This window comes from Rana temporaria, chromosome 4, assembly GCF_905171775.1.
Source record: "Rana temporaria chromosome 4, aRanTem1.1, whole genome shotgun sequence".
NCBI lineage: Eukaryota > Metazoa > Chordata > Amphibia > Anura > Ranidae > Rana > Rana temporaria.
The window spans coordinates 51,447,806-51,462,476 of NC_053492.1; the positions used below are offsets into that span (position 1 = coordinate 51,447,806).

General features: G+C 45.3%; 1 protein-coding gene across 1 annotated transcript in view; it reads right to left on the minus strand.

Annotated features, from left to right (window-relative positions):
* Window positions 1-1,085: 1,085 nt before the first annotated feature.
* The window catches only part of LOC120935617 (uncharacterized WD repeat-containing protein all2124-like), a 65,691-nt gene continuing 52,105 nt past the window's right edge, over window positions 1,086-14,671 (minus strand). Inside the window, exons 8-9 of the mRNA XM_040347667.1 lie at window positions 10,726-10,938; window positions 1,086-1,428 (exon numbers count right to left, since the gene is read on the minus strand). Coding sequence (XP_040203601.1) covers window positions 1,309-1,428; window positions 10,726-10,938 — 333 coding nt within the window. The 3' untranslated portion in view covers window positions 1,086-1,308. The remainder of the gene's footprint in view (window positions 1,429-10,725; window positions 10,939-14,671) is intronic.

Below are 14,671 nucleotides of genomic sequence, written 5' to 3' on the forward strand. Positions count from 1 at the left end.
CACGACCGTTTTTCATGACGTGAAAAATTCAATTATTTAAACTGGTCATTAAAAAAGAACGTGTGTGGGCTCCAGAGCATTGTTCATGACGTGAAAAATGGCCATTAGAAATTTAGAACATGCTCTAATTTTTCGTGTCGTTTTTCACATCGTGAAAAACGGTCGTGTGTAGGCTTTAACGGCAGGAAAAAAACACGCATGCTCTGAAGCAAGTTAGATGACGGGAGTGCTCGTTCTGGTAAAATTTGCGTTTGTAATGGAGATAGCACATTCGTCACGCTGTTACAGACTGAAAAGCATGAAGACTGAAAAGCGCGAATCGTCTCTCACCAAACGTTTACTAACACGAAATCAGCAAAAGCAGCCCCAAGGGTTGCGCCATCCGAATGGAACTTCCTCTTTATAGTGCCGTCATACGTGTTGTACGTCACCGCGCTTTGCTCGAGCATTTTTTTTTTTTTACGATCGTGTGTATGCAAGGCAGGCTTGACAAGAATCACGTCGTGAAAAACGTTGTTTTTTCCACGACATTAAAAACGGTCGTGTGTACGCAGCATCACACTTAACTCGACCCTAGGCTTAACCCTTACATCTAATTTGTTCATTGTTCATTAAACCTAACCCTTAAATTTAAACCTGACCCTAAAACTTAACCCTTACACCTAACCTGACCCTGAAAACCAACCCTAAAGCCCTGTACACACGATCGGTTCGTCTGATGAAAACGGACCGATGGACCGTTTTCATCGGACAAACCGGTGTGTGGGCCCCATCGTTTTTTTTTATCCATCGATGAAAAAAAATAGAATCGGTTTTAAATTTTTCTTATGGGTAAAAAAACGATAGAAAAAAACGATCGTCTGTGGGGAAATCCATCGGTCAAAAATCCACGCATGCTCAGAATGAAGTCGACGCATGCTCGGAAGCATTGAACTTCATTTTTATCAGCACGTCGAAGTGTTTTACGTCACCGCGTTGGACACGGTCAGATTTTTAACCAATGGTGTGTAGGCAAGACTGATGAAAGTCAGCTTCATCGGATATCCGTAATTCAGTGGAATAAAACCAGATGCTTAAACAGCAAAGAGGCTTAACCATCGTCTATATTTACTGGATACATTGCAAAGAAAGAATACATAGAAATGCAACTTATTAACGCTTTAAAGGACTGATACATAGAACTACATTAGACAATAAAGTTAATGAACCTGCTTAAAAAAAAATGTAACGTCTCCAAAAAAATCCAAAAAACCCTGCACTCTACATCTTTTGGTCAATATGGCCTTGACAATCATCCTATCTTTAAAGTCAGCAGAGCTCTGCGATGTGAAGATTTCCTCCAACTCCTGCTACTGCCATGGCCTGGCCACTAGGGGCAGCGTCTACTGCCTGCACAGCTTTGTGGGACAAGGACACCTCTCCAAGGACCTGTAAAGGATAAAAAATATTTAACATGAATAATTTTTCGAAGATGTTGGAGAATTTGTTTCCTTATAGTGTCTAATTTTTCTCAGTCCTTCAGCCATTACACAGGGTTCAGATAAACATGTAACAAGGGCGCTCCGAATGTCAGGACCTAGCAAATAATGTACAATGGGATCAGGAAGGTCCCAGTATATACAGCTTCCAGCAGAAAATCCAGGGAGACCGGCAGATGTACGCTCCAAGCTCTGAAAACACTGGTGAAGCAGTCACACTATCTAGGTCAGCATGGAACAAGGATCCCGGAAATGACGTCAGCAGGAGGGGACAACAGCCAGCGAGGACCGCAAACAGGAAGTAGGTCATCAAAATGGGACAACAATGTCTTTATGGAGCTGGCTTTGTACACAGGGGCACCATCATGTTGGAACAAAAAAGGGCCTTCACCAAACTGTTACCACAAGGTTGGAAGAGAATAATTGTGCCCTTCAATGAAGACACCTCAACTCAATTATTTAAAGAAGTATCTACACACTCTTGGCTAATTAGTGTATCATTAGTCAGCAGAAATTATCTAAAGCCGAGGTCTCCAAACTGTGGCCAGTGGGAGTAGAAAATGTCCTGGCATCGATAACACTATTCGTGAGAGGAACGGTGCCCCATCATTGGTGTCAGTGATCGGAATATTATCCTATTGATGGTGTCAGTGGGCGGAAAAGTGTCCCATCATTGGTGTTAGTTCCAGGAATTATGCTCCATTGTTAATGTCAGTATGAGAAACAGTGCCTTGTCACCCGGGGGGGGGGGAGGGGGGGACAGTCCCCTGAGGGCCAGATAAAGGCAAGCAAAGAGCTAAATCTGACCCCCGGGCCGCAGTTTGGAGACCACTGATCTAAAGCATGTATGGATCCTAATCTAAACCTACCTGAGATATTGCACCAAAAAGCTGCCTCTGCGGACCGATAATCATAAATGGCCAAGACATTCCCCCACCCCACATATACAAGGGGGTGTATACCTGTGGTTGCGGGGCAGGGAATGCCTCAGCTGCCTAAAATTGGCAATCCACAGTTACCTGGCAAAATAGTTCCAGTGGGTTCTGACCAAGATCCTAACATTCCTGAATTCGTCCATGCTTGTGGGCAATGCTGGCCAGTGTTGCCAACCTACCAGATTGAAATTTACTGACACAACACCCAAAATTTTACTGGCAGAGGCAAGTTTTTACTGGCATTTCCAAAAGTTACAAAATTACCGTTTTAAGTGCAAATTAGAGTGTTTAGGCTACAAACAAATACAATATGCAATTAGCAATATGATTTAAGGTAGATAATAAGGCAAAAAAACATATCTCTTATTTTATTTTTGATATAGTAAGTAAGTAGCTCAGGGACAGGAGACAGGAGGGCAAGAAATTAGAATGCACACACATGAAATTGACTCTCACATCGACACTGACAGCAGTGTGCAGCAGCACAGATGATGATGAGACCTCACCGACATGACACGTCCCCTCCTGAGTCACAGTGACAGTCTCTCCCCAAGCCCAGTGGTCCCTCCAGTCCATTCCAGTTAAAACAGCACTGACGGTTCCGGACCCAGCCTGTCTTGCTCCCATACACATGAGGCTCTGGCTGCTCTGCTTGGCTCAATTGAACCTTGACATCACACAACATGCTCAGGCACCGCCTCCGCCAGACCCAACCAATCACACTTTAGCAGGCACTTGGATGGTCTCAGCCGTATCCGGACCAGCTTTTAAATTTTACTTGCATTTACTGGCAGGAGAAAATTGCCTGTTTTTTACTGGCTGCCAGTAAAAATACTGACGGTTGCAACACTCATGCTGACCTTTTAGCCTAGGTTCACACTTGTGTGGGTCAGGAATGCTCTTAACCACTTAAGGACCGCCTCCTGCACATATACATCAGAAGAATGGCACGGCTGGGCACATGTACGTACAGGTACGTCCTGTACTAGTACCCAGCCTGTGGCGCGCTCCCGCCACCCGGTCCGAAGCTCCATGACCGGGACCAGCGGACCTGATCGCCGCTGGAGACCCGCAATAGCTCCCCGGAGCTGAAGAACGGGGAGAGCCGTGTGTAAACACGGCTTCCCCGTTCTTCACTGTGGCGGCTGCATCGATCGTGTCATCCCTTTTATAGGGGGACACAATCAATGACGTCACACCGACAGCCACACCCCTCTACAGTTGTAAACACACTTCAGGTCACACATAACCCCATCAGCTCCCCCTAGTGGTTAACTCCCAAACTGCAACTGCCATTTTCACAATAAACAATGCATTTTAAATGCATTTTTTGCTGTGAAAATGACAATGGTCCCAAAAATGTGTCAAAATTGTCCAAAGTGTCCGCCATTATGTCACAGTCACGAAAAAAAATCGCTGATCGCCGCCATTAGTAGTAAAAAAAAAAATTAATAAAAATGCAATAAAACTATCCCCTATTTTGTAAACGCTATACATTTTGTGCAAACCAACCGATAAACGCTTATTGCGATTTTTTTTAAACAAAAATAGGTAGAAGAATATGTATCGGCCTAAACTGAGTAAAAAAAATATTTTTTTTAGATATTTTTGGGGGATATTTATTACAGCAAAAAGTAAAAAATATTGCATTTTTTTCAAAATTGTCGCTCTATTTTTGTTTATAGCGCAAAAAATTAAAACGCAGAGGTGATCAAATACCACCAAAAGAAAGCTCTATTTGTGGGAAAAAAAGGACGCCAATTTTGTTTGGGAGCCACGTGGCACGACCGCGCAGTTAAAGCGACGCAGTCCTGAATCGCAAAAAGGGGCAAGGTCCTTTAGCTGCATTTTGGTCCGGGGTTAAATTTGCATGCTTTTTTGACCCACAAGCAGAATGCGCTGTTCTTCATTTTAAATGACATTGGTAAAATGCCATGGCCCGATTTAAAAAAAAAGGGTCAGCGACTTTTTTCCCCCAGCTAAAATGAATGGACTGCCCAACATGTAGAATGCAGTGATGTGAACCAAGGCTTAGAGCAGGGGTCTTCAAACTACGGCCCTCCAGTTGTTCAGGAACTACAATTCCCATCATGCCTAGTCATGTCTGTGAATGTCAGAGTTTTACAATGCCTCATGGGATGTGTAGTTCTACAACAGCTGGAGGGCTGTAATTTGAGGATCCCTGGCTTAGAGAGTAATCAGCTTCAATCAGTTGTAGTTCTCAGAGTTTCTCTGGGATTGGAGTTGATGGGCCAGATTCACGTAGCTCAGCGGATCTATAGATCCGCTCGATCTACGTGAATTAAGATCCGCTCCCGCAAGTTTAGGAGGTAAGTGGCTAATTCACAAACAACTTACCTCCAAACTTGCGACGGCGGATCCTAACTCCCCCGGCGGAATTCAAATTCCGCGGCTAGGGGAGTGTACTATTTAAATCAGGCGCGTTCCCGCGCCGATTTAAATGCGCAGGCGCCGTCCGGGGAATTTCCCGGCGTGCATTGCTCCCACTGACGTCACTAGGACGTCAGTGGTTGCGACGTGAGCGGGACTTGCGACGCGCGTGTTCGTGAATCGGCGTACGCAAACGACGTAGGAAAATTCAAATTCGACGCGGGAACGCCGGCTATACTTAACATTGGCTGCGCCTGATAAAAGAAGGGGTAAGTATACGACAGAAAACCGCTATGGAAACGACGTAAGAACACTGCGACGGGTCCGCGTACGTTCGTGAATTTGCGTATCTCGCTGATTTACATATTATTTATCGTAAATCAGCGGGAATGCCCCCGGCGCCATTTTTAAGTTTAATAAAAGATCCGACAGTGTAACACATTGTAACACTGTCGGATCTAGCCCTATCTATGCGTAACTGATTCTATGAATCAGGCGCATAGATAGGACCAGTGTAAGTCAGAGATACGATGGTGTATCTGTAGATACACCGTCGTATCTCTTTGTGAATCTGGCCCGATATGTACAATGAGAACGGGATTATCCAGGAATGTGACCTCCGTGCTGAATACTAAACACACACGCATGTTCCATACACAAACCTAAGACTGTGCGTCTTTGTTTGGCGTCACATTACATGTCTGAATTAGAGCACGTTATGTTCTATACCTTCTCCAAATCCTTCACCTTCGCCCCTTGTCCAGAGTGTTGAGAAATAGGAGTAAAGCCTGTAATTAATCCGAGATTATCTGTGCTCACAGCAACCAGAAAACACAATACAGACGCTATGTGACACACAATATCATCTGAATCTCCCCTAATACGCTCCTACCGGAGAGCCATTCAGCGCAAATGTGAAACGCATTGTTAAAGTTATCTAAACCCTGACCATGAACTTCTCCTATTTGTTCCTTGTGGCCTGGTCAAGTCTATGCTACCTATACGTTTATATCAGCTAAATACATTCCCAGAGAATCAAAATAAAAATTTGTGCAAAGTCTACATTTTGGCCCAGATTCTCAAAGGGCTTACGACGGCGCAACGCCATTTGCGCCGTCGTAAATCCTAATCTGGGCCATCGTATCTATGCGACTGATTCTTAGAATCAGTTACGCATAGATACCCATTAGATCTGACAGGCGTAAGGCTCTTACTCTGTCAGATCTTAAATGCAATTTTTTTTCCCGCCGCTAGGTGTCGCCTCAACGTTTTCCCCGTCGTCTATGCTAATTAGCTATTTACGCGAGATTCCCGAACGTACGCGCGGTCGACGCAGTGAATTTACGACGTTTCCGTAAGCGTAAACTTGCCCCTGCTATATGAGGGGTAAGTTTACGAAGGTCCGTCGTATGCCATGTTAAGTATGGCGTCGGGTCAGCGTCGTCTTTTTCCGTCGTTTATGTAGTTTTCCTAACTCGTTCGCGAATAGGACTTTACGTTAATGACGCTCACGTCGGCGTCATTGACGTTTTACGTCGTGAGCTGGAGCATGCGCACTGGGCTATTTTTACGCCCGGCGCATGCGCAGTTCGATCAGCGCGGGGGCGCGCTTAATTTAAATACAAGCCGCCCCCTTTGAATTACGCGGCCTTACGCCGGGCCATTTACACTACGCCGCCGAAAATTACGGAGCAAGTGCTTGGAGAATACGGCACTTGCTCCAGTAATTTGCCGCGGCGTAGTGTAAATGACTTACGCTACGCCGCCGCGGATTCTACGAGAATCTGGCCCTTTGTTTTTTTAAATAACAAACATGTTATACTTACTCTGTGTAATGGTTTTGCACAGAGCATCCCCAATCCTCCTGTACTTGGCTCCTGGCTCCTCCTCCCTTCTAAGTTGCCCCCGAGGAAGCCACTTTCAATGGGGGCACTTGTTCAGACTCACTTTCGAGCCAGGCTGTGTGTGTCTACTCACACACACACAGTGGGCTAGATTCAGCATTGATTTACGCCGGCGTACCTATAGATACGCCGCGTAAATTCAAAGCTGCGCCAGCGTATCTTTTTTCTGTATTCAGAAAGCAAGATACGCCGACAGTAGCCTAAGATCCGACTGGTGTAAGTCTTATCTTAGGGTGCATATTTACGCTGGCCGCTAGGTGGCGCTTCCGTCATTTTCGGCGTAGAATATGCAAATGACCTAGATACGCCGATTCACAAATTTACGTACGCCCGGCGCTATTTTTTTTCCGTCGTTTACGTTAGGCTTTTTCGCCGTAAGGTTGCTCCTGCTATTATGAGGCGTACGCAATGTTAAGTGTGGACGTCGTTCCCGCATCGAATTTTGAATTTTTTATGTCGTTTGCGTAAGTCGTTCGCGAATAGGGCTGGACGTAATTTACGCTCACGTCGAAACCAATGACGTCCTTGCGGCGTACTTTGGAGCAATGCACACTGGGAAATTCCACGGACCGCGCATGCGCCGTTCCGGAAAAACGTCAATCACGTCGGGTCACCACACATTTACATAAAACACGCCCCCTCATACTCATTTGAATTAGGCGCGCTTACGCCGGCCCCGTTTACGCTACGCCGCCGCAACTTACGGAGCAAGTGCTTTGTGAATACTGCACTTGCCCGTGTAAGTTGCGGCGGCGTAGCGTAAATAACATACGCTACGCCCGCACAAACTTACGGCGGGCTACTTGAATCTAGCCCCGTGCTGCTAAGCCCCGCCCCGCTCCATTCTCACAGGATTTGATTGACAGCAGCAAGAGCCAATGGCTCCCACTGTTGCTTCCATTTCCAGTGAGGAGGGAGAGAGAGCTGCTACTCTCAGGAACAACCCCAGATTGGGATTGGGATCGGGGTCATGGAAGTATTTATGGGGGTTGGGGCCAGACTGTTTTTTTACTTTAACCCCTTCTCGCCTAAGGGTAAAACAAATCTTATGGCTGAGTGCTGACCGGAGTGTTCTGGCCGGGGGGGGGGGGGGGGGGGGGGTTCCTTGTCAGAGCACAACAGCTCATTAGGGTGGGTTGCTGTACTAACATCAGGTAGTTAGTACAGTGGCTCCTCCTGAGCTGTCAGTGCTGTCAGTGTCGGAAAAAAAAACTAGTAATGTGTACCAGGCTTTAGAGTGAAGGTCAGATTTAATTTATCATCTTATCACAGTACATGAATGAGAAGATATGCAGACAAATGATTATTGTACTGTATTGAGATATGTATTCTCCATTATTGAACAAGGAAGATGTTTTGGGTTTTTTAGGCGCAGAAATAATATTGAATATATATTATTTTAAAAATCATTTATTTTTTATTTTGAGAGACAAAATAAAAAATGTATTTAAAAATACAACAGTGGCAAGTACAGTACAGTAAAACCTTGGTTTGAGAGTGTCTTGCAAGAAAAATGTTTTAATACATTTTGCCTTGATATACAAGCGATGTCTTGATATAAGAGCAGCGTCATGTCACAACTAAGTATAAAAAAAGAAGAGAGGAGACTCTAAGGGCCAGATTCAGAAAGAATCGCGGCGGCGTAACCTATCGTCTTTACGTTACACCGCCACAAGTTTTCAGCGCAAGTGCCTGATTCACTAAGCACTTGCGTGTAAACTTACGGCGGTGTAACGTAAAGCCGTCCGGCGCAAGCCCGCCTAATTCAAATGGGGCATGTACCATTTAAAGTAGGCGCGCTCCTGCGCCCAACGATCTGCGCATGCTCCGTTAGTAAATTTCCCGACGTGCTTTGCGCGAAATTACGGCGCCCCCACGTGTTTGTGAATGGCGACGTGCGTAACGTACTTAAAAAAAAAATGTAAAATTCGACGCGGGAACGACGGCCATACTTTAACATGGCTGGTGTAAAGTTAAGCCATGAAAAAGCAGGTTTAACTTTGCGACGGGAAAAAACGACTTGCGACGACGTAACGCACGCGAGTAGCTTCGTGGATCGCCGTAAAAGCTAATTTGCATACCCGACGCTGGAAAACGACGCGAACTCCACCCAGCGGCGGCCAAAGTATTGAAGCCTAAGATCCGAAGGCGTACGAAGCCGTAAGCCTGTCGGATCTTAGCCAAATGCCGTCGTATCTTGTTTGTGAATCACAAATTAAGATACGACGCGGCAAATTTGAAAATACGCCGGAGTATCAGTAGATACTCCGGCGTATTTCTTCTATGAATCTGGCCCTAAGTGTAACAATATGGTTACATTTAATGAAGGTACAACATTTAGCAACTTATTGCTACACTTAGAGGCGCCTCTCTTCACTTTTATACCCTGTAAAAAAAATGCTTTGATATACAAGTGCTTTGGATTACAAGCATGTTTCTGGAACGAATTATGCTCTCAAAGCAAGGTTTTACTTTATATCACAGTATTAGCAGGACAGCATTGTAAGATTTCCCAACATGTTTCACCCATATTTCAGGGTTCTTCTGAAGAAGCCCGACATATGGGCGAAACATGTTGGGAAATACATCTTACAGTGCTGTCCTGCTAATACTGTGATATACTGTACTTGCCACTGTTGTATTTTTTAAATACATTTTTTTTTCTCTAAAATCAAAAAATAAATGATTTTTAAAATAACATATTTGATATTATTTCTGCACCTAAAAAATCCCAAAACATCTTCCTTGTTCATTTATCCAATTTAGGGATGTGGTGCTAAAATAAAGCTGGTGTGTCCACGATCAGGCCTGGATTTCCCACAAGGCCACCAAGGCCAGGCCTTGGGGCGGCAGGGCAGAGAGGGGTGGCATGGAGTCCTCCGATGGCTGGAACATACAGTTAAGGGCGGTAAGTTGCTTTCTAGCAGGACTAATTGTAGTGTGGGGAAATTCCACTCGCTTGTTAACAAGTGATTGCTGCGATGTAGCCAAAATAACTTGTAAAATGTGTGCTGTCGTCCGTCCTCCCCTCCCCCCCACATACCTCTCTCTGCTGGCTCTGTCTTCGGGACTCCCTCCTCCCCCCAGCCGCCAAGTCTGTCTCCCGTCCCTCCCCCTGATATACACAGTGAGAGGGGTGAGCTGTGCTCTTCCCATCTCAGCTGTGACAGGAGTTCTAGCACAGTGCTAGGACTCCTGTTTTAGAGGTGACATGGTCAATAAAGAGAATTACACAGGGAATTGTTTTCTCTTGTGTGATAGCAATAAAGTTAAAGGAGTTCTCTGAGCTAAAACTTTTAACCCCCGCTGTGCCCGGGCTGTAAAACTATACAAAATAAACTTTCACTTACCTGCCTACGATCCCCCGTTGTTCCGATATCGCCGTCCCGTTCTCCGGTCCCAGTCTCTTCCACTTCCTGCGGGTCGGTGACTCACAGTGCGCTCAGCCTATCAGCGGCCGCAGCAATGTCCCGTCGCGGCCGCTGATAGGCTGAGCGCACTGTGAGTCACCGACCCGCAGGAAGTGGAAGAGACCGGGACCGGAGAACGGGACGGCGATATCGGAACAACGGGGGATCGTAGGCAGGTAAGTGAAAGTTTATTTTGTATAGTTTTACAGCCCGGGCACAGCGGGGGTTAAAAGTTTTAGCTCAGAGAACTCCTTTAAGTGAAAAAAGAAATAATAATTAAATTAATAAAATAAAAAAGTAATAAAAAAGTAAAGAATAAGAAAAATAATATAAAAAAAAGAAAAGTATACAAAAATAAAAAAAGTAAACGACAAGCTACAAATAAATAAAAATAAAAAAGTGATAAAAAAGAAAAAAAAAAAAGAAAAAAAAATATTTGAACTAACCATGCCACCCCTGCCATCCGGTTACCATTCTCAGTTGATTTGGGGGGGGGGGGGGGGGGCTAGTTCGGCTGACAGAACCTGGACTTGGGGCGGCAGGGAGAGCAAATCCGGCCCTGTCCACGATAAAAAAAAACGTTCTCTATTATCTGCTATTATCTCACCTCTTGAGTCTTGATATTGGTTGCACGAGCACTGCAGGTTCCGCTCCCCCCAGCCAGCACCACGCTATCCGTACAGAATCTGGCTGCGTACAGGAACTCGCCCTGAAGGTGGGGCGCTGGAAACGGGATGTCTTGTAGCAGATTGCCGGTACGGAAGTCCCACAGCTGCAGAGCGTTGCGTGCCACCCATGAGGCGGTGAGGACATAGTTGTTCTACATGAAGGAGAAAATATCACAAATAACAAACAATAGTAACAGCACAACAAGTGCGAATGATCTTCCCTGAATGTGCTACAAGAAGTCATATTGGTGAAGAAAATTGTCTTCCTAATGCCAAAGGTGCCCCATGGTCAGCTCTATTCACAGGCCTGGACTTCTCATCATACTCAGAGCTTTACAGACTTCACTATCCAAAAGATCCAGAGTTAGGGCCCTTTCACACTGCTTCATTGAAAAGACGCATATGCATTTTTTCAGCGTTTTTTTGGACTCCTGATTTCAATTATGCACCTGTGAAACTTAGACATGTGGCTCAAAAAAAATGCACCAAAAATTTCTTTTTTGCATGCATTTACCATTTATTTTAATGGGGGGTGTGTTTTTAGTCCAGTTTTTAACCAGTTCCCGCCCGGTCTATAGTCAGATGATGGCTGGGCAGGACTTTCCTCATTCTGGGTGGATGTCATATGAAGTCCTCTCAGAACCCCTCAAGCATGGCCCTGCAGGTGCAATCTGTCACCCGCTGTGTCCACAGGACCCAGCCAATGACAGATCACTGTATGGTCCCGCTGCAAGTACCATGTGATCGCTGTGATCAATCGCAGCAGATCACATGACAAGTGTAAACAATGGATAGTTTTCTTTTCATGCCAACCATTGTATACAATTATGTTGCTAGCTGTGATTGGTCACAGTGATCACATGGTACAGACAGGGCCAATCACAGCTAATCACAACAATAGATAACAAAGAACCAAGATATTGGATTTTTAAAGAAATTTTAATTTTAAGGGTTTGTAAAGGTAAAAAAAAATCCCCTAAATAGCTTCCTTTACCTTAGTGCAGTCCTCCTTCACTTACCTCATCCTTCCATTTTGCTTTTAAATGTCCTTATTTCTTCTGAGAAATCCTCACTTCCTGTTCTTCTGTCTGTAACTACACACAGTAATGCAAGGCTTTCTCCCTGGTGTGGAGAAAGCCTCTTGAGGGGGGAGGGGGCGAGCAGGCAAGTCAGGACACTCTCTACTTTGCAGATAGAGAAAGGAGCTGTGGGTTAGTGGGCATCCTGACACTCCTGCTTGCCCACTCCCCCCTCAAGAGGCTTTCTCCACACCAGGGAGAAAGCCTCGCATTACTGTGTGTTGTTACAGATATCCTTTTTTTTCCTGGTTTTTCACCTAGAGGTCCACGGCCGGCGGAGACAGACCAAAACATGGCCGATCTAATACAATAGAAAATAAAGCTGCGGCGGAAAGGGGCGGGGTGGGCGTATTGGAAGTAGGTGAATGTAAACAGACACAAATCTGTTTACATCTACTGCTCCATAGAGGTTAATGGAGGGGCCACTGGTCGTGTGAAAGGGGTCTAAGGCTGCTTTCACACTGATGCACTGTGGTTTACCCGCACCGCGGGTGCAGTGCACCTGTGGCTTTCCAGCTGGTTAGCTGCACATTGCCATAGACTCCTATTATATCCTGCAGGTGTGGAGCACTGTCTGAAAGTGCACCAAACCTGCAGGTTAAAACAGAATGCATTTGGTATCACTCCGCTTATGGCAGAAGCCGGTGCTATGCAGCTCTGCTGTGCATCCGCTTGCTTCCTCTACCGCCGTCTTCATTCAGAACACTGATGCTCTAAGGTTGGCGGGTTGGAAAACTGATCTGGGCTTGCCAACCCACCATCCCAGAGAAGAAGGTTGTGGGCCACATCAGAGGGCTCTGAGGGCCACATGTGGCCCCCGGGCCATGGGCACCCCTGCTGTAGTCCATAGTATAATTGGGGAGTGAGTAAAAGAGGGTGACTACTTTCCTACATAGGGAGGACAAGTGTAGCCACCCTCTAACGGGAAGTCACAATAGCATAATATTACAATAGCAAAAAAAGCAATTTGGAGATATGGAGGAGACTGAGCAATAGAGGGGACTTCTTTCTGATATAAAATGTATATACTGGAATCGATTTTATTTTCTGTGTCTAAAGCAGAGTTGAGTGTCACTTTAATCGCTTGATCGCACCTATTGTATTTATTTGCATTGATCAATGTAGACTTAACACAAAGGCACAGCAAATGTTATTGCTGCCTATGTGGCCAGATCGCACCAAAGCACTGCATTGACATGGAGTGAAGGAAAATGTTAATATGTCACTTTTTTTTGTAAAGCACAAAAACACAATGGGCTAGATTCAGGTACCTGCGCTTGTTCTTACGGCGGCGCAGCGTATCGTATTTATGCTACGCCGCCGTAATTTACAGGAGCAAGTGCAGTATTCACAAAGCACTTGCTCCGTAAGTTGCGGCGGCGTAGCGTAAATGGGGCCGGCGTAAGCGTGCGTAATTCAAATGTGGAAGGGGGGGCATGTTTTATGTAAATCTGTGATGACCTGACGTGATTGACGTTTTGTACGGACGGTGCATGCGCCGTCCGTGTACATATCCCAGTGTGCATTGCTCCCAAGTACGCTGCAACGACGTATTGGTTTCGACGTGAACGTAAATTACGTCCAGCCCTATTCACGAACGACTTACACAAACGACGTAAAAAATTCAAATTTCGAGGCGGGAACGACGTCCATACTTAACATTGGCTGCGCCACCTAATAGCCGGAGCAACGTTAATGCCGAAAAAGCCTTACGCAAACGACGTAAAAAAACTACCGCCGGGTGCACGTACGTTTGTGAATCGGTGTAACTAGGTAATTTGCATACTCTACGCCGAAAACGACGGAAGCGCCACCTAGCGGCCAGCGTGAGAATGCACTCTAAGATACGACGGCGTAAGAGAATTACGCCAGTCGGATCTTAGGCTAATGTCGGCGTATCTACTTTCTGAATACAGAAAGTAGATACGCCGGCGCAGCTTTGAATTTACGCAGCGTATCTATAGATACGCCGGCGTAATTCTTTGCTGAATCTAGCCCATTGAGTACATCACAAATCACTGCTGTGCACAGAATTAAATAGAAGGAAAATAAAAGGGCAAAAAAAAAAAAGAATCCAACACACCACAGCACATGGCACCTTAACACACACCTGCTGGTGTCAACACGTCCTTTGAGTCATGTTATAATATTGAGATGAGTAGTGGGGGAGTTCTCAAGTCTTAACAAACGTCCTATAGAGACAACACTGCTCCTCTATAGAATGGATACAGCAGGGAGTGTGAGCGTTGTCACATTAGGACAGGAATTGTGTTATTGGCAGGATCACCGGGTGGAAATTAATGAAAAAAAAAAAAAGTTACAGAAGCTATGTCGCCTAGTATTCAACTGGAAAATTGCGTATCACACCATTCATTGTTATTGCCGCCCCAAATGCACTAAACAAAAAGTGTGGTTCTTGCATGTGCAAGAATATGCACCAAACGTGGTGAAACATACAATTGAAACCCATGTGAAGCCCAAAGCACAAGAAGGTGAATGAGTTGCTTTCATGCATTTGTCATGTGTAGGGTGACCCACTGAAATTAATACACTGCCTTACATGCAAAGTGTGACGACTGCTGTAATGCTGCAGTAGTGTGAATAGGGACCTATACAGTATATTCCCATTATTGAGAAACTAGTCACTAACTGGTCAACCTTTATTCAAGCAGTTATTATACTGCCATCTAGTGGTCAGAATATATATATACACTTATAACAGGAAAAGATGTTTGCTGAAAACTGAACTTTCCGCACCCTTCTATGTATGAACTTTTCAAGTTAAAGAGAAGCTCCAGCCCCCCCA